This window comes from Rhinolophus sinicus, chromosome 3 (genome assembly GCF_057876585.1).
Source record: "Rhinolophus sinicus isolate RSI-liver-muscle chromosome 3, RSI-T2T, whole genome shotgun sequence".
Taxonomy (NCBI): Eukaryota; Metazoa; Chordata; class Mammalia; order Chiroptera; family Rhinolophidae; genus Rhinolophus; species Rhinolophus sinicus.
The window spans coordinates 48310332-48330252 of NC_142503.1; the positions used below are offsets into that span (position 1 = coordinate 48310332).

At 38.4% G+C, this 19921-nt stretch overlaps 2 protein-coding genes across 4 annotated transcripts in view; both read left to right on the forward strand.

Annotated features, from left to right (window-relative positions):
- Positions 1 to 5803, forward strand: part of POLK (DNA polymerase kappa) — a 66357-nt gene extending 60554 nt beyond the window's left edge. For 2 of the 3 annotated variants that reach the window (XM_019728137.3, XM_019728136.3), the window contains 3 exons: positions 789 to 1661; positions 2231 to 2273; positions 2466 to 5803. In XM_019728137.3, coding sequence (XP_019583696.3) covers positions 789 to 1661; positions 2231 to 2273; positions 2466 to 2550 — 1001 coding nt within the window. In that variant the 3' untranslated portion in view covers positions 2551 to 5803. The remainder of the gene's footprint in view (positions 1 to 788; positions 1662 to 2230; positions 2274 to 2465) is intronic. The other variant, XM_019728138.3, reaches the window with a different exon arrangement.
- A 5829-nt stretch (positions 5804 to 11632) lies between these two features.
- ANKDD1B (ankyrin repeat and death domain containing 1B) overlaps positions 11633 to 19921 on the forward strand; it is a 54356-nt gene continuing 46067 nt past the window's right edge. Inside the window, exons 1-2 of the mRNA XM_074328815.2 lie at positions 11633 to 12502; positions 18942 to 19045. Coding sequence (XP_074184916.2) covers positions 12313 to 12502; positions 18942 to 19045 — 294 coding nt within the window. The 5' untranslated portion in view covers positions 11633 to 12312. The remainder of the gene's footprint in view (positions 12503 to 18941; positions 19046 to 19921) is intronic.

Sequence of the window (19921 nt, forward strand, 5' to 3'; positions counted from 1 at the left end):
AGGAAAGAAGCCAATCTGAAAAACCTACATACTGTATGATTCCAACTGTATGACATTCTGGAAAAGACTATGGAGACACTAAAAAAATCAGTGGTTATTAATGGTCAGTGGGAAGGGAGGGTTGAATTGGCAGAACACAGGATTTTTAGGGCAATTACTCTAGTGTATGATGCTATAATGGTAGATACATGTCATTATACATTTGTCAAAACCTATAGAATGTGCAACACCCAAAGTGAACTCTAGTATAAACTATGAACTTTGATAATTTTGTGTCAATGTAGGTTCATCGGTGTAACATATGGAGCACTCTGGTCAAGGGTGTTGACAGTGGACAAGGCTGTATATGTGAAGAGCCAGGGGGGTATATGGAAACTCTGTACTTACTGCTCAGTTTTGCTGTGAACCTAAAATTGCTCTAAAAAATTAAAACCTGTTGAAAGAAAAAAGGATCTAAAGTATGTATGAAGTTGACACCAATTAGTTAGTTGGTATTTAATGGTATTGTGTGTCAAGATGTTAATAGAAAAACCTATATAATCACACTAACTCCAGCATAGACTTACAACTATTTTGTGATACCCAGTTTTATAAAGGAAAGTAAATTTCAACTCAAAATACCAATTTGAAAAAGCATCCTTTAATTCAGCAAACGCATAGTGTTGCTTATTATCTTTCTCTAAACAGCCTTTTTTCTATGTCACAACAGTATTTTCAAAATATTTTTATGAATTATGAGTGAACTTTGTTGAATTTGAAATTGATTAATTGTGGTTGGTTTAATTTAGGTGTGCGGCTTTCTAGTTTTCCCAATGAAGAAGACAAGAAACACCAACAAAGAAGCATTATTGATTTCTTACAGGCTGGAAACCAAACCCTGTCAGCCACTGGATGTACAGAGAAAATTGACAAAGATCGGGTTTTAAAACCTTTAGAAATATCTCATAAGACAAGTTTTTTTGATAAAAAACGATCAGAAAGGAAATGGAGCCACCAAGACACACTTAAGTGTGAAACTATGAGTAGACAAAGTTTACAGACATTACCATCATTCCAAGTTTTAAAGAAGAAGAGGAGTGAGACTTTAGAAACATCAGAGAATTCAGATAATGGTCAGATATTTACCTGTCCTGTTTGCTTTAGGGAGCAAGAAAGCATCACTCTGGAAGCCTTTAATAAACATGTAGATACATGTCTTGATGGACCTTCGATCAGTGAAATGTTCTCATATTCACATGCTTCCTCTATAGAAGTTAACAAAAAAGAAAATGTACACCATTCTTTTTCACTCTGTGAGAAGCAGGATTATGAAACCCATCAGAATAAAGCAGAAAGTATAGATGCTTTAAGCAAAGAGGAATGTTCTAGTCTTCCAAGCAAATCATTTAATATCGAGTATTGTCATCAGAATTCTTCTGGTACCGTTTCACTGGGAAATGAAGATGTCGGGTCATTAAGAAGGCAAGAACCCCTCCAGCCTCATTTATATGAAGTGATAACAGACCAAGCTCTAGTTTGCCCTGTCTGCAACCTAGAACAAAAGACTTCAGATCTTACCCTGTTTAATGTGCATGTGGATGTTTGCTTAAATAAAAGCGTTATCCAGGAACTAAGAAAGGATGATCAAGTTAGCCAACCCAAAGAAAACACCAAAGGTACTGGTGAGTTTGCAGTCATGTTAAAGAACTTGATTTTCTAGGAATGTTTTATTAAAATGGAGATCATTGTTAAATTTGAAATACATACTATTAAAGGGACTCTTTGTGAATGCTGCCATTTAGGTAAATGATAGTTACCTTACCATAGGTTAGAATTAATGGAAGCCATTAGATTTTAAATTTTGGAAAACCAGTTTTGGCACAGAATGAACTCAGAGGTTTAGGGAGCTGACTGATGTAATAAAAAAGAAATTCCTTCAGAGAACATTTGTCAAAGCACAGCAGTAAATTAACGATAATTTCATAGCCAGAAAGCCTCTAATTTGTTTCTTGGCAGTTCTGACTCTAGCCAAATTTCAAAAATAAAATTTAATACTAAAAAACCAAGTAAATTATAAAGAAATTATGCTATAAAGTTAGCTTCTGGTATGTATAAATATGAACTATGTAGTACTAAGGAAGTTTTTATTATCTTTACATCAGGTAGCTTTAACTTTTTAAATTTTTATAGAACCCTTTAATTATTTCTTGTTATTCGTTATGGAATTTCTTCACTTTTCTTCCCTCTAAAGGTAACTCGGGCAGAGTACAGAAGACTGTAACAAAAACAAAAAGGTATGGTTAATTTGAGCTTTAATAAAGCTGTAAAACTCATAGTTTGAGGTTGAATTTTTAGTAGATGTTAAAATTTACTTTTATATCAAGTAAAAATTTTAAAAGTCAATTATTTGTGATGTTATTCTTTTTTAAATCTCTTCCTGTGTTTTAATTGTGTTTTTTTTGTTTTTTGTTTTTCTTTGATTCCAGGTCAGGATCGATGATAAAGTACTCAGCATCTAAGAAAATAAAACCAAACAATCCTAGACACACACTTGATATATTTTTTAAATGAACATTGAATATCATTATTTTTTTATTGAAACTTGTTTTTTATAGTAAATGAACCTGTTCTTCCTCATTTTAAGTTTACAGATTCATTTAGTGAAAGGCCCAGTGCAATAATCCCTCACTGGCGATAGTTCCGTTAGATGAATTTGGAATATATATTAACTTCTGTGTACCTTTTCGATAACCATAAGAATTTCACTTTGTGTTAGAGATATTTTGAAAATTAAAAATTAGGAATGGAATTAAAAAGTGATTTCTTTATTAAGTTTTGTAGTCAATATAAAAATATTTATAAGAGCTCTCAGAGGTTCACACAAACCTATTTTAGTATAAGATTTTTTTAATACTTAACCATTTTTGTTGGTACTGGTCTACTGTATTTTATCTTAGCGTCTTCTACAACTTTGTATATTCCTATTTTAGTTCCTAGTAGCATTAATAAGTAATATTTATCATATATTCTATGGAGAATATTAGCTTACCAGAACTACCATGAGTGGTTTTGTTACCTTCAGGAAAATAATATCACAGTATTTTCTGTGTTAAAAGAATTTTGCTTAAATACGATTATTCATTTGATTTTTTAAATTAAAATTCCTTTTATGAATAAGCACTTGGTTCACTTTAAAAAATTTTTAGTCTAAGATTCAAAGTAATTATTTTCTTATCTAGGACTTTTAAGTGGCAGTATTTCATTTCTTGGCAATTATGTTTGTACTGTACACAAATCTATAAACAAGGATAAATTGTACACTCACTTTATTTTTATATAACCTAGAGAAAAATGTGCAATTCAAAAGATTAATGCATATTAAAATAGCTCATTTATCGTAGTTATATTTCTATCATGTTTTTATTAATATTCAAAGAAGACAGCTTAACAGTAAGTACTTAGCTTAGGTAGTTCCTCCAGATAATTTTGTGCTATCAATGAGTTTTTATTAGAAATAATTATTTAATTGAAACATGAAAATGGAAGCCATTTTGTGACTGCTTTAAAGAACCCGATGTTTTGTTCTCTTGTATTTTTGTTTTCTCTTTTCCTACTTTTTTTTTTAAATTGAGGTATAATTGACGTATAACATTATATTAGTTTCAGGTTTCAACATAATGATTTAATATTTACATACCTACTTTTCATATTTTATAGCTCATATAAATGTACATGGAAATGCTATTTTAGGAAGGGCTTAAATTAGGATCATGCACAGCCTTGGCCAAAGTGGTAACTTGATTTTAAATTACTAGATGGTTTAAAATTAGGCTTAATGTTTATTAGCATGCCAATCTCATGCCTGATATTATTATATACTAAGGTGAAAACAGTGTTGTGCTATGGTTCTTGATTGTGTGATTTACGTATGTAACTGCTGTACAAAATTAAGTTCAATGAAAAACTGATTTAATGTATTGAAAAGCTGATAGCATCATATTTAATTTTTTGTATCTTGCCTCAAATTTATTTTTGTGTTTTCAACATATGAGTAAATACTAAATTATTTTCATTTAGATGATTAATTTAATTTAATGTTATCATTTAGTCATATTTAATAATAATTTAAAATAAAATTTAAAATATTTAGTTGACCTTTTAGTCAATTGAAATGGTTTCCTTCCTTTTCCTTTCTTTTCCTACCTCTGGTGTTTTCACTTTTATTTTCTTTGCCAAGCATTCTCTCCACATTCTTTTCTTTCTGTTTTGTCTGATACACCCAACTTATTTTCTTTTTATTATCATTTTGCTTTGGAGCATTTTTAGAAAATACCACAAAACTACAAAGAATAAGCAGCTGTAATCTTACCTACTTAGAGGGTCAGAATATAAGAAACCACCAGGGTGAATATATTTGTAACACAAATACCTGGGAAAAAAATCTAGTATCCAGAGCACATAATCCAAAATATGTGTGACTCCAATGAATCAGTAAGAAAGAGACAGCCAATAGAAGTTTGGACAAAAGACTTTAAATGGCACTTCATATAAAAAGAAATCCAAATGGCCAAGAAACATGAAAACATTCTCAGTCATTTTAGTACTAGGAAAATGAAAAGTAAAACCACAGAGGTATCATTACATCTCTAACAGATTCATGAAAATGAAAGTGTCTGATGATATTAAGTTCTGGAGAGGCAGTGGAACGATGTGGACTCTTACTTTGAAAACAATCACTTTGGAAAACACTTTGCCCTTCTTTAGTAAGTTTGAAGATATGCACACTCAGCAACCCAGCAATTGTACCTCTAAATATACACCTTTGTTGGTTGTTTTCCATATTTCCTCCCAATCAGCAGCCCTTCAGTACCCTGCTTCATGTTACCAAGGTGCCACGGCAGTGGCGGAGCCACCACGGGAAATTAGAGGGAGGGAGGAAAGAAGATGAAGTTGGGTATTTATTCCTTCATGTACCTTTTTGTAGCATCATCACGTGCTGGGTAGGTCCCTTGACCAAAGGTCACAATCTTGTAGCTAGCCAGCTTCGTACTGCATTCTCGGCTCTCTGCAGGTTCTGGTCATTCTTTCCTTCCCTCCGCTCCTCAGCCTAGGGGTGGCAACAGAGCCTTGTTCTTGTTAGCCCTGGGGTGCTCTACTAGCGTTTGTGCTTTCCCCACACGCTGTCCTCACCTGTGCAAATGGTTCCTTTCTTAAACTCATCTCTAATTACAGAATTTTTTCCTGCCAGAACCCTAACTGATACAATGCCTTTGGGAAAACTATTGAACATGTTTAATAGTTAAGAAGCACGTATGAGAATGCTCCGCACTGTAATAGCCAAAAATTTGGAATGAATAAAATATTTAGCAATGGTGGAATGGTTACATTTTACCATTGTATATTCAAATAATAGAATTCTACACAGTGGTGAAAATGAAGGAAATAGCTGAACAGAATGTGAATGAATACTGTCACCCCAGGATGCCATCAATATGATTCCATTTATATAAAGTCAAAACAGTTAAAGTGGGGCTACATTGTTTTAAGGATGTATCCATATAAGATCAAATGATAAAGAAAAGTAACTATGTTATTGTCAATAGTTAGAATAATGATTTCCTCTGTGGAAAGGTAGGGGAACATGATTGGGGAATGGCACGTGGAGCTTCTGGGATGTTGGCAATGTTCTATTTCTTATCTTTGGGTTGTGATTGCATGGATGTTCACTTTAAAAATACTCTTCAAACTGTACATGTATATTTTATACACTTTTGTTCATATGTGACCTATATCACAATAAAAACTAAAAAAAAAAAAAAAAAAAGGACAAACTGTTTTCCTTAGCAAGATGATGTTTTCCTCCCTCTCTGCAGGCTGCTAGTTTCACTAGAGAAACAAGTACATTTCTCTCTTGTAGGACTTAGTTGAAAACAGCAAGAAAAAGCCATCCTATGCCAACATTTTGAGTTTTTCTCCTAACATTTCCCTAATGCTGCAGCCTCAGTCAACATTCTGTCTGCTTTCCAAGGACAGCATTTGACAATTGGACCAAATATTTTGTCACTGCCAAACAAGTCACCAGCTTTCCAGCCTGTGATATTTGTGTCCCCACTCCCCAAAGCCCTCCCTCCAACACTGAGCCAGTTCTGTATAGTAGTTTTTGTTATTTGCAGCACCTTACTTTCTGTATCAGTTCAGAATTTCACTTCAGCTGTGAGTTACACAGACCCGAATCAGTCTTAAAAAAAAACTCAGTTCTAGTTTTCTCTTTAATTTCATTAGTTAGCATTGGTTCAGTGGTTCAAGGATGGGCTCAACGTCACTGATTTTCTTGGCTTCACATGGTCAATTTATGGCCACAGATGGGCATTTCCACATCTAGTCTTACGTGTGAGTTCCAGATAGGAAGACAAGGAAGTGAAAAAGATAAAAAGGCCACAAGTCTGTCCCACTTAAAGGAGATTTCCTGGAAGCCTGAGGTAACAATTTCTACTTTCATGTCATTGGCCAGAATCTGTCATGGCTTCCTTATAGGGAACCTGTTAATGTAGTTTTTAACTGGGCATGTTGCTACCCCCAAACAAAGTCAGGTTCTGTTAGTAAAAATTCTGCCTCACCCAAAAGAAATGCCTATTGAAAAATTACATAAATTGGCCGGCCCAGTGGCTTAGGCGGTTAGAGCTCCATACTCCTAACTCCAAAGGCTGCCAGTTCGATTCCCACATGGGCCAGTGGACTCTCAACCACAAGGTTGCCAGTTCAATTCCTCGAGTCCCGCAAGGGATGGTGGGCAGCGCCTCCTGCAACTAGCAACGACAACTGGACCTGGAGCTGAGCTGCGCCCTCCACAACTAAGACTGAAAGGACAACAACTTGACTTGGAAAAAAGTCCTGGAAGTACACACTATTCCCCATTAAAGTCCTGTTCCCCTTAAAAAAAAATAAAATAAAATTACATAAATTATCACAATGGTGAAATTCTAGAAGCATTCCTTAGGCACATAAGGGTACCCTCTATTATTATTTAATTCAACAGTTAAATGATTGAAAACTGGAAACAAAAATAAAGCTTTGTCAGATGGTGTGTTTGTACATTTTTAAATCTACGTTTAATGAAAGTTCAACAATGTTATAGCTACAAGATCAATATATAAAATCAGCATTCCTATACTACAGTAATAACCAATTAGAAAATAAAAAAAAAATAATCTCATGACAACAATCTACAACAAAGGAGGAAGGGAATCTATCAAAAATGCAAAAACTTGGGAACTACAAAATATTACTGAAAAATATATGGTACATCTGAGTAAGTGAAAAGAGTAACACTTTCTGATTAGGAAAAACAAAACTATTCTCAAATTATTCTATTAAATTCAGTAGAAATCAAAATAAAATCCCTTATGGTTTTTCTTGGAAATTAAATGGATCCTAAATTTTATATGAAACAGCAAAGGCCCAAGAATAAGAAGATAGAATGACAGGCCCTAATATATATCGAGATTTATTACAAAGCTATAGTAATTAATACAGTGGTATTGGCATGGGTTTGGACATTTTAGTCAACTCAGTAGAAAAAGTACTGACTATTACATAAACAGTGCTTGCATGATTGGTTATCCATAGAGAAAGAAAGAAAATTTATCTCTACCTTACTGTGTCAGGAGTCCCCAAGACTTCCCTCAGGCCTAATGAGTTGTTAGAAGGACTTGCAGAACTCAACAAAGCTGTTATACTCTTGGTTATAGTTCATTACAGTGAAAGGATACAGATTAAAATCAGCAAATGGAAAAGGCAAATGGGCAAAGTCCAGGAGAGACCAGGCACAACACCTGTAAAGTAAGGAAGCTCACCCAGCCCTTGGAGTCCAGGGTTTTTACGGGGTCAGTCACAGGCATGCAGTGTCCGTGTGACAGACCTTAGCCACTCAGTCTCCAACCTATGAGAGATCTAAATAATACCTCATAACCCTGGGCCTCCAGTATACAAAAATGAACATTCACCATAAGTCATATTGTTAGCATAAACTATCTCTGTCGCCCAAGGCCGCAGCATACTACAACACTACCAGGCAGGATCTTCCAAGGGCTCAGTGGTTATCTCCAGGGAGCCAGTCCTGAAGACAGGCCTTTCTAAGGAATGTGCAGGGCTTGAGCAATCTGAGCCTGCTGAGTCAACCCTTACTGCACATTTACAAAGGGAATGTCAAGGGTGTTTGAAAAAAGTATAAAAAAGATAAAGATGACTTCAGCTAACTTTTTTATGCCTCATTTCTAAAATGCTTTGCAGAGAAATTTTGTATCTATAAAATGTTTAGGGAATTTCAGATACGGAGGATGGCCAGTCCATTTGGAATATATCATTATTAGTGTATGATAGATACCACACGTGATATAAGTAGGCCTAATTGTTAGTATGTGTGTAAGCCTCTCTTCAATGAAATGGAAAAATATCTTATTACCAATCTTTACATTGTTCCTATAATATAGGGCTGTACATCTTACCTCAATCTCATGATGATAGCAAAAGCATCATTATAAGTAGTGTTTATAATTCCAATTTAGTCCATCAGAAATGCCTTAATTTTAAAGTTAATTTTAAAGTTAGTGTAGGAAATATCTATGTAATCACAATTTCACAAAATCACAATTGTGATATCTATGTAATCACTAAAGAAGTGACCAAGATTAAGAAGTTTCAGCATTAACATGGGTAATGGAAGCCATATCACAGATTTCCAAAAGGAACTCTGGTGAGAAAATGTAGGCAGTAAGTTAGTTGCTAATTCCCTCTTGCCTTTCACTTACAACCATCTTAAATAAATAGACATTCCCTAATGGGAAATATTTTTACTACCCTCATTTAGAAATGTATTTACCATTACAGTAGTCCCCCCTTATCCATGGGGAATATATTCCAAGACCCCCAGTGGATACCTGAAACTGGATAGTACTGAACCCTATGTATACTGTTTTTTTCTACACATACATATGTATGATAAAGTTCAATTTACAAATTAGGCACAACAACAGATAATAAGAACAATTATAACAATGTACTATAATAAACGTTATGTGAATGGTCTCTCAAAATATTGTACTGTACTCACCCTTCTTGTGATGATGTGAGACAATACAATGCCTACGTGATAAGATGAAGTGAGGTGACTGACTAAGATATTTTCAGACCACGGTTGACCACGGGTAACTGAAACAAAGGACAGTGAAACCGTGGATAAGGGAGGACTACTGTACTTTAACTCATCCTTCCCTCTCATTTCCACCTCTGCCTCTGCCAATCCCGTATCTATTATTGAATTCTGCCTAGCCTTGTAAGGCCTCTTGAAAACATTTCTTTCCATTCATTTTGTCAGTCCTCATCAGTTGCCTAAACTCTGACCTTCCAACTAATTTCTCAGCTTTCCCTCTCTAAATTGTTTTGTGCATTTTCTGCAGATTAGCCATGAACAGCACTTTTATAGCATCACTCTTATGTTAAAAACAAAAAAAAGATTTCAAAAGCTGTCAACTATCTCCAGGATCAGTGTGGGGAGAGAAAAGGGGAGCTGATTTTCAATGTATGATGATTTCTATGGTGTGAATACAATGACAGATTTCAAGCTGTGAACATGATGTCAACCAATTCTCACAAAATTCTTGAAAATTTAGCAATTAGCTCTTACGAGCCAGTACAAAGCTCCCACATACCACTTATCCATGGTGCACACCAAATATTCGGCTTGGCATTCAAGGCCAATCAAATCACACTGCATAGCTTGTAGTTTCCTGAATAGACCAAGCTATTTCTCCCTTCTGGTGTCATGCTCTGTTGCCCCCACTGCCCAGAATGTGCTTCCTGTATGCTCCTTTGCCCTCTCACACTATGCACAACTACTCATTTTTCAGTTTAGTGCAAGGGCCACCTTCATGAATAACTGCCCCCAGGAAAAACTGATCCTTTGTACTCCTCTTTCTCTATGAAGACCTTGAAATGTTCTTTGCTGTGGCTTTGATGTGGTCTCTCCCTACTAGATTGTAGATTGCTAGAGATCCTGGGCTCTGAATTCCAATTGTGAAATACATGGCCTGGCACTTAGTAGGTGTTAACAATCGTTTGTTGACTCAAATGAATAAATAATATGTTCCCAAAGAGTGGTGTCTATTATTACCTTACTTTATTTCTCTGGTAAGACAGGCTGAAGGTAGGTGGCTGCACTCAAGCTGAGCCCTAAAGAATGGGCATTCCAGAAAGAGGGAATTGCATTTCTTTCCCTTTATTGGATAATGATTTGCTTTATAAATGTGTTATTATTTGTTCTCTTGGGGTGGCTTGGAAATATTTGGAAGAATTCTCAAAATGTGATAATTAACCTAGAGCTAAAAAGTGCTTTTTGAGGAAATAATTCCATTTTCAAAAACATACCTAGTGCCTGGTACTGATTTTTTTTTTTTTTTTAATAATGTTCCGTTTTGAACAGCAGTAATATGTTTGAACACACCTGGTAGGATTTTAGTGAACTTCTCAGAGAGGTGGTGTTTACTTCCCTGGAGCAAAAATTGTTCTTTTGTTGTATAATTAAGGGATAATCATTTTTGCTTTGTAATACATAATTGGATTAAAGTTGTTCAAGAAAAACTCAAATGATATTATGGTGAAAATTGGAAACATGACTCCATTTACTAAGCAAACCATAATATTGAACTATTCCCCTTAAAAGTGTAAGTTAATTTATGACCGTCTTGTTATCTGATTGTTGCTATCTACAGAAGGCTCAGGGAAACAAGATAATTCAGAGGCAAATAGTGTTAACCCTTTCCTTCTGTCATGCAGGGTGTCATGTGGGGTCTCAGCTCCCACTCCCCGCATAAGAACGCAGGACATGGTGAGGCCAAAAAGGAACACCCACGGAGCCATAGATATGGGAGACATACCGCTATAGTCTCTTTGGCAGCTGGGTTAGAGACACAGGAAGCAGGAGCCACAGGATCTGCAACCCGCCATCTTCCGCTTCTTCTCTGCCAACCAACCAACCCCATTTGCAGGCTGCAATCCGCCATCCGCAATCTGCCCTTGTCAGCCACCATTCGCTGCTAGTGTAGCCACGGCAGTTATATTAGTGGCCAATGGCACACTGGTTACAGCTGATGGACAACTAGCCACAGGTGATGGCCATCAGATCACAGTTGATGGCTATTTACTACCCAAGCCAACACCTTTCCACATGAGACCAAGAGCCTGGAAACTGCACTCCTGGCTCTGTCCCCACACCTTCTAACTGTAAGCTCTTGAGGTATGACTTCAAACTCATATGTACATACATATACATGGATATACATACATTATATATGTGTAGAAATACACACACATATACACAATCTTTACCAGATCCACGTCTATGATTGAATTCTGTCTACCCTTGTACAACATCTTGAAAACATCTTTCCATACCTTTTGTCAAGTCCTTATCAAGGTGCCTGATCTCTGGCCTTCCAACTCATTTCTCACTTTTTATCCCTTGCTTTCCCTTCTCTAAACCATTGTGTGAATTTTTGTAGATTACACTTCCCTTGTATTACTCCTCGCTCTCGCTCTCGCGCTCGCTCTGTTGGTGTCTACACACACAAAAAACGGTGGGTGAGTTCCGGGGTCAAATCTAGTTTTGTTATGAGGGCTCAAAAATTTTTTTTCACTCCTAGAATATGCTAAACTTCCAATTTGACCTCTGAAACCATGGGCAGGTGCAAGATGTATCATGGTTTTATTTTATTTTGTTTTGTTGTAATCCATTAAACACACTATCCTTAGGTGATAGGGATTCAGGACAGAGATCATGGTTGTCCTTCAATACCCTACTTTTCTTCCATATTATTAGAATTCTAACTAGGCAAATGATTGCCCAGCATAGATTACTGTATTTCAATTCCTCATGAGGAGTACAATAAATTACCACTGCGTTAAAATGGGGTGTCAATGTGTACACCTTCAGAGAAGAAATTGAGAGTCTTAACTTGATTCAAAAGAAAATCCTGGAAGCCCGTGTAGAAATGATTTAATATGGAAGTTCCAATAGTGTTGGTTATAAATCCAACCTCGACAGTTCTCAAAATTGTACGAAGAATTGCTGAAGCGTGAGCTGGGCGTCTCCTCAGGTTTTGAGGTAAAACCAAACCACATCACCGCGCCCGCCACACCTGAAGGCGGGCCTCCCAGGCCGGCCGAGCCGGGCAAGCTGCCCAGAGAATCGCCGGGACACAGGGGCTCCACCTGCGCTCCGACGGGCGCACCTGCCCGCCTCCACCCCGCATCCCAGGTCTGAGCCCCGCGGGCGCGGACATGGACCCGGCTGGGCGCACCCCGGGGCTCAGGGCGGCGGTGAGAGGGCGGCTGCTCCGGGCGGCCGCGGCCGCTAAGGGGCTACGGGAAGACGTGAGGGGCGCGGCGGGCAGGCCCTGGAAGGGGCCGTCAGGGTTCTCGAGGCAGGAGGGGCCTCGGGAGGAGGAGGCGGCGGCCGGACACGAGCTCCGTGAGTACCGGGGACGAGGCGGAACAATCAGGCGGGGGTGGTGCGGGGCGGGCGGCGCGGCGGACGAGGCCGAGGGGATTCGTCCCGGAAGCGCCGCCGCAGCGCTGCTGAGGGAACGCGGAGGGAAGGACGTTGTCGCGAGGACCCGGCTCTGCGGCCCCCGAGGCCGCCGGCACCAGTGCACCCCCTGTGGGCTGCTGCTCAACTTGGGAATCCATTCAAGTGTTGGTTCACATTTCTCAGGTGGTTTTATTCGAGGTTAAACCTATACTGTGGGTGGAAGGAAAGTGTTACTCTTCCAATTTAAGGAGGAGGATTATATTAATAGAAATGATTAAGCCCTTTTGCAAACAAGGAAAGAGTTTTATGTGTTATCTCCTACGTCCTGACTCATGCAGTGATGTATTGTGTGACTATGAAACAGTCACTTAATCTTTCTGTACTTAAGTTTTTTAATAAGTGGAACGGATTATCTATGCCTGGGGAGTAATTTATAGCATAAACTGAGGCACGCTGTTGAAGTCTTCAGAAGTCGAGGATGTCCCTCTTTGGTCCTTTGAAGGCTTTTATGTGATTTGCAGATATCTTCCTCCAGTCTGTAACTTGTATTTTTATTCTCTTAATAAGTGCTTTTCACAGAGCAAAGCTTTAACTTTTGATGAAGTCCAGTTTATCGTTGTTTTCTTTTACCATCAGTCATGCCGTTGGTGTCATGGGTAAGAACTCTTTGCCTGGCCCCAGATGATGAAATTTTTCTCCTGTGTTTTCTTCCAAAAGTCTTATAGTTTTGTTTTACATTTATATCTATGATCCATTTTGAGTTAATTTTTGCATGACGCATGAAGTTTACCTCAAGCTTCATGATTTTTTAATTTGGATATCCAACTGTTCAGATACCATTTATTGAAATGATTATTCTTTCTCCATTGTTAAGTCCTTCAAAACTTTGTCAAAAATCAATAGGCCATATTTGCGAGGGTTTATTTCTAGACTATATACTTTATTCCATTAATCTGTGTATCTCTTTGTCAATGCCATGTTGTATTGATTATTCTAGATTTATAATAAAATTAAGCAGTGTGATGACTCCAACTTTATTCTTCATTTTCTTTTTTTTTTAATTTATTGGGGTGACAATTGTTAGTAAAATTACATAGATTTCAGGTGTACAATTCTGTAATACATCATCAATAAATCCCATTGTGTGTTCACCACCCAGAGTCAGTTCTCTTTCCATCACCATATATTTGATTCATTTTCATATTTGTTTTGGCTATTCTAGTTCCTTTGCCTCTCCAAATAAATTTTAGAATTAACTTGTCTATAGCTACAAAATATCCATGTGGCATTTGATTGAATTGCATTAAATCTGTAGATCAATTTGGGGAGAACTGACATTTTTACTATGTTAAGTCTTCCAATCCATGGACATAATCTAGTTTTCATTTAGATATTCTTTGATTTCTTTCATCAGCATTTTGTATCTTTTTGGTATAAAGAAACTGTACATGTTTTGTTGGGCTTATACTTAAAATTTTTAAAAAACATCTATTGTAAATTGTTGTTTTTCACATTTTGGCTTCCATTTGTTGATTGACATTTTATACAAATGTGATTGATTTTTATGTGTTGGCTTTGTATCCTGCAACCTTGCTAAATTCACTTATTTGTTCTAGAATTATTTTGTACATTCCCTTGCATTTTTTATGGAGACAATCAAGTTGTTTACAACTAGCCTAGAGACAATTTGATACCATCCCAATCTATATGCCTTCTTATTTACTTTTACTGCTTTATTGCACTGGCTAGGACTTTCAGCATAATGTTTAAAAAGAGAAGTAAGAGTAGACATCTCTTAGGAGCAAAGAAAGTGTTCAGACTTTTATGAATAAGTATGATGTTAGCTGCTCAGTTTTTTTTTTTTTTTTAAAGATTTTATAGGGGAAGGGGAACAGGACTTTATTGGGGTACAGTGTGTACTTTCAGGACTTTTTGTTTTTTCCCCAAGTCAAGTTGTTGTCCTTTCAATCTTAGTTGTGGAGGGCGCAGCTCAGCTCCAGGTCCAGTTGCCGTTGCTAGTTGCAGGTGGCGCAGCCCACCATCCCTTGCGGGACTTGAGGAATCAAACTGGCAACCTTGTGGTTGAGAACCCACTGGCCCATGTGGGAATCGAACCGGCAGCCTTTGGAGTTAGGAGTACGGAGCTCCAACCGCCTGAGCCACCGGCTGGACCCAGCTGCTCAGTTTTTTGTAGATGCCCTTTATCAGGTTGAGGAAGTTCCCTTCTATGCCCAGAAAGGTCTTGATTTGTCTTGGGATGTACCAAAGAGAGACAAGGATCTGAAACTAGAACTTCTTCCCATTGGATTAATATATAGGGGCAAGAAGCTGGGGTCAGGAAAGGGACTGAGACAAGTCTAGCGTAACTGACAGAATGCATTAGCTAACGCATATGACAGTGTGGCAGTCTGGATCACCACTTCAGCAGTCCACTGTCCTGCTGACTCCCTGGACACCTGCAGTGATTGAAAGCTTAGGGTTTAGATTCTGGCCATCTGGGACAATTCTATCATTTATTATCTTTAAGACATGAGTAAGTGGTTTGACTTTTCTAAGTCTCAGTTTTTATATCTGTAAAATGGGGGTGATAATGCCTACTCCATCAGGTTATTGATGTTATAAAAATCCTGAGGTACTTAAACATTTGGAGATCAAGCAGAGGAGAGGAGCCAGTAAAAGAGACTGGGAGGCAACACGTGGTCTAACAGAAGGCTGGGGAAAAACACGTTACACGGAGAGTGTGGTCCTCTGTGTCACATCTGCACATGACAGAGAAGTGATGACTGGATTTTGGCAAATCTTGATCATGACCTTGAAAAGAGCAATTTTCAGTGGAGTGATGGGAACAATGTCTGATTAGTATAGATTGGGATGAGACTGTGAGATGAAGAAGTGGGGACAGGAATTATAGAACACATAAATTTGGGGATAACAGGAGGTTGAGAATTGGAATTGCAGTTGGAAAGGAATGTGAAGTTAAGGGAGAATTTTTTTTTTTAAACTGGAGGTATAGCACCTTTGTATATTTTAGAATGAATAATTTAATGATGCAAAGGAGAAAAGGAGATAATTTCTAGGAAACTGATATATGAAATAATTGAAAAGATGAGAAGGGATGGGATCCAGACCTCGAGTGCAGGGGATGGCCTTGGGTTGGCAGAGGGAAGGATGGATGCTTCATTGATTATAGCAGTAATAAAAGCAGAGTGTGTAGGTATAAATGTAGGTTAGTGGTGGGAAGATGTGGGAATTCCTATCTGATTGCCTGTACTTTCTCTGTGCAGTGTTATAAAAAGAGAATTAGATGATGGTAATGGTGGACACTAAGGTAAATGAGGATATTTGAAGAGAAAGAGAGTCATGCATTTTTAGAGAATGGAAGACTAGGGAAATGTAGTAGGATTTATTTGCTGAGATCCTACTTGTGATTAGTGAGTAAGCATTTAGGAGTATGTTATTTATGTGTAGCATGTTAGTATGTGTATCAGTCAGGATTGACTAGCTTTTCCTGCAGCAACAAATAACCCCTAAATCTGAGTGACTGACTATAGTAAAGACCTACTTTTTGATCATATCTTATATGTATTGGTGAGGGTCTCTGCTCTACCTAGTCTCTCAGGAACCCACATGTCAAGAACTATAAAGGGGCTGAGATTTTACTCTACTTGCAAGCTAACAAGTTAGCCTCCTGTGGTGTCATAGATGCTGGCAGAAGACACCTTAGGATGAGATACAAAGGATTTTATTACTCACAACAGTAACAATAGCCAGAGGGTCAGTGTTCTCCAAGCTCCAGTTCCCATAGAGAGATGCAAAAAGCACCGAGTGTTACAGAAGTGATACCTGCACATGCAGTGGGTTGTGTTGCAGAAGAATCTTGACTTAGGAAACCCAAATATTTTGTAATGGACAGTAAGCATGCCTTACTCTCCTGTGTTTCAGTTTGTAAGCAAAGCTACCCCTTGCTCTAGAGGAAGATATTATCTCTCTCTTCCAACACAGTTCATTATACAGACATCCTTGAAAAGACAGTCCAGAACAAAGGCAGGCAGTGCTTCTTGTAAGGTGTGAGAAATGCAGCAACCCATGGAGAATTGTCTCTCAATACCATGCTGATGGAGGCACCACCATCTCGTGACTTGTATAGTCTGCTAGCGCTGCCATAACAAACTACCACAGACTGGGTGGCTTAAACAACAAAAATTTATCTCACAGTTCTTGAAGCTAGAAGTCCAAGATTAAAGTGTCAGCAGGATTAGTTTCTTCTGAGGCCTCTCTCCTTGGTTTGTAGATGGCCGTCTTCTCCCTGTGTCTTCACATAGTCTTCTCCTTGTCGTGTCTATATCCAAATTTCCTCCCTTATACGGATACCAGTCATATTGGATTAGGGCTCATCCTAATGACCCCATTTTAATTTAATTACCTCTTTGAAGAACCTGTCTCCAAATACAGTCACATTTTGAGGTACCGGTAGTTAGGACTTACTTTAAAATATGAATTTTGAGGGGACACAATTCATTCATAACACCCCTACATTTAAACACATGGCTTCCAGGATTGAGAAGACGGGAAGAGAGACCTGGAAGGTGACACAGGGGCTTTTCACTGACTCAGCCCCATAGTGATACACCATCACTTCTGCTCTCCGTCCGTTGCACATACCTCACCTACCTGCATCTAGGCTGGCATGTATACTTACCCACGCGTTCAGATAGGAGAGGAGAACCAGATTTGATAAACACTAGTGGTGTCTACCACAGCATGGTCGTGTGTTTTTCTCCAGTACCATTTAGCTGTTCAGGTGCAAAAATAGAGGACATAGGAGTCGGGCTTAACTTCAGAGTTAGTATTCTGACCACCTATTGGGTATTGGGAGACCACCAGAATTAGTATTCTGACCTAGTCTGATGAGGAAAGAGAGTGGTGAGGGAGGTAAAGGTGTTTGCATGAAGTGATTTCAAAGATGGACTATGGGATCTAAACTGGGTAAGGCGGGAAATAAGGACATAAGGGATGAATAATATGAAAGGATGGTGAGAACAGTGGATTGGAGGACTTGATAAGGTTGCAGAATTTCTGGACAAGGAGAACTCGAGTAGGTGAGCTGACTGGATGAGAAGTGGTATTCAGAGAATAGGATTCTTGAAGATGTCAAAGGTAGCGTCGTTTTTGAAGATGACCCTGAAATTGGGTGGCTGAGGTCAGGTGGAGGAAAAGATTGTTAGAGGCAAGGGAGTCAGAGCTGAGAGACCATGGTGTTGGATTAATGATCTCCATGGATGTTGAAGTCACATAGTGGTAACAAGAGTAGGGATAGAAAGGAGGAGAGGGATCCAGGTGATAGAAAGAATGAATGTATGTATCACCCATGAAGATACTCCTTGGTCTTTGATTGGACTTGATGGCGTTCTAAAGAGTCTGGCGGATATACTAGGGAAACTCTTATACTTGGCAACACATCTCAACGCCTCTCTGAGGGTCCTTTCTTTTTGGAGATGGTCTGTTGCTGATTTCACATCACTCCAATTCTGACTTTATCCCCCAATGTTGAGGTTGTTACTGTGAGCCCTCCAGCTCCCCTACATGACAAAACTAAAATAAAATAAAATAACAAACAGGAGAACTAACTCTGGGTGGTGAACACAGAATGCAGTATATAGATGATGTATTATAGAAATGCAAACTTGAAACCTATATAATTTTACTAACCAATGTCACCCAATAAATTTAATATACAACAACAAACAAATAAAACCCTTAATAAATCCTGGAATTTTCTCTATAATAGCTGTCATCTGAATATGTATATGTGTGTGATATGTAATGTTTATAGTAGGTATGAGTCTACATTTATCTCCTTTCATATAAATGAAAATAAAACATGTTCATCCCTTTTAGCCTTTGTGTACATTTATATGATGTGCTGCATTTTAAGGTTTTCTTTGCAGGTCTGGAATCAGCACAGGGTTCTGTAGGCAACAATTTTATCTCTGTACAGAGCATTTGGGCTCCTCTCTGTCTAATCTTGTACAAGCGTTTTACAAACAAGGTCCCCGGGGAAGGCCCTGGCCACCCTCCGACCTCCTAGAGCCAGACACTACATTGCTGACTTCAGGGTGGTCCTCTGGAATAATGCTTTGTTTGGGACTAGGAATATTTTGGAGGGTGTGAAAACACTTGTAGAGTGAGAAGAAAGTAGAATCTTAACACTAAGCTTTAGAAAATATTGAAGCAAAATTCCCATGTCCAGAATGGCAGAATGAGAAAGGCTCAAGGCTGTTGTGTCAAGTGTTTAGATTTAAAAGGTTTATCCAATGAGGTTTGCTTTCTCTTCATCCCCCTTACATTCCCTCAGTCATGCTTGCTTGCTTGCTTTCAGTACTGCCAAGTGAGAGAAACTTCCAGAACGCTGCTAAAAGCAATAATTTGGACGTTATGGAGAAACTGTTTGAAAAGAAGGTGAACATTAATGCTGTGAACGATGTGAGTAGAAGTTGCAAATGTGACAGTGACCGCTGTAAGGGTGTCTTGGGTTTACACAGTTCAACTGAAATAAAAATAAAAATGATTGTGCTGAATGAGATGTGGGAGATCTGCTTGGTTGGTATTCCAGAGTGCTTACACTAACGGTGAAAATGAAGCACTGGAATGGGCTCTGGGTGTCTTCATTCATCTTATGAGAAGGGAAGTGCACACTCTGCAAGGTCTATGGGTGTGCAGTAAAGACAACTGTCACGGTGCTGGGCATGGACTTGGTCCTGGGTGATAGCCTGTGGATCACTTTGGCCTCATACATACTAGGAAGGCAGAACATCTTTTGCTACACAACTGGGTGGTTTTCTCTCCAGTGTTGTCCTTTGTGGTTGGTTCTTCCAAATTTAAAATCTAAAGGAGAGTATGGGTTTTCATTCTTCTTCTTTTGCAATACAGTGCTCCTGCATTTTGAGTGGTGGTGTCCTTTCTGAAACCTGACTCTTCCTTGTTCTTCAAGTGCTTGGGGCTTGGGGGAGAAGTCCACTGCCGGAATAGGAATTCCCTGTTTGGTTTTGTGTGGATTTCCTGACAGCCCCTCAAAGCAGGGTTATTAAAGTGAACAGGTTGGGGGCTGTGTCAATTGCTTGGGATAAGTTGTGGAGTGGATCAAGATGAGGATGGCAGAAGTAGATTTAACACTAAATGAAACAGAAGTGTCAGGGGTATGTATAGGCCCCTTCTATGGCACTTGCAGGGTTCTAGCAATGTGTTCCCATGGTAATACGATTTTGTAAAACCTGAAAAAGTGAGAAATTTTAACTATAATCAGTTACGCTCTCTGACTTTGGCTTTAAAGAAGGTTCCCTACAGAGTATAAATCTCAGG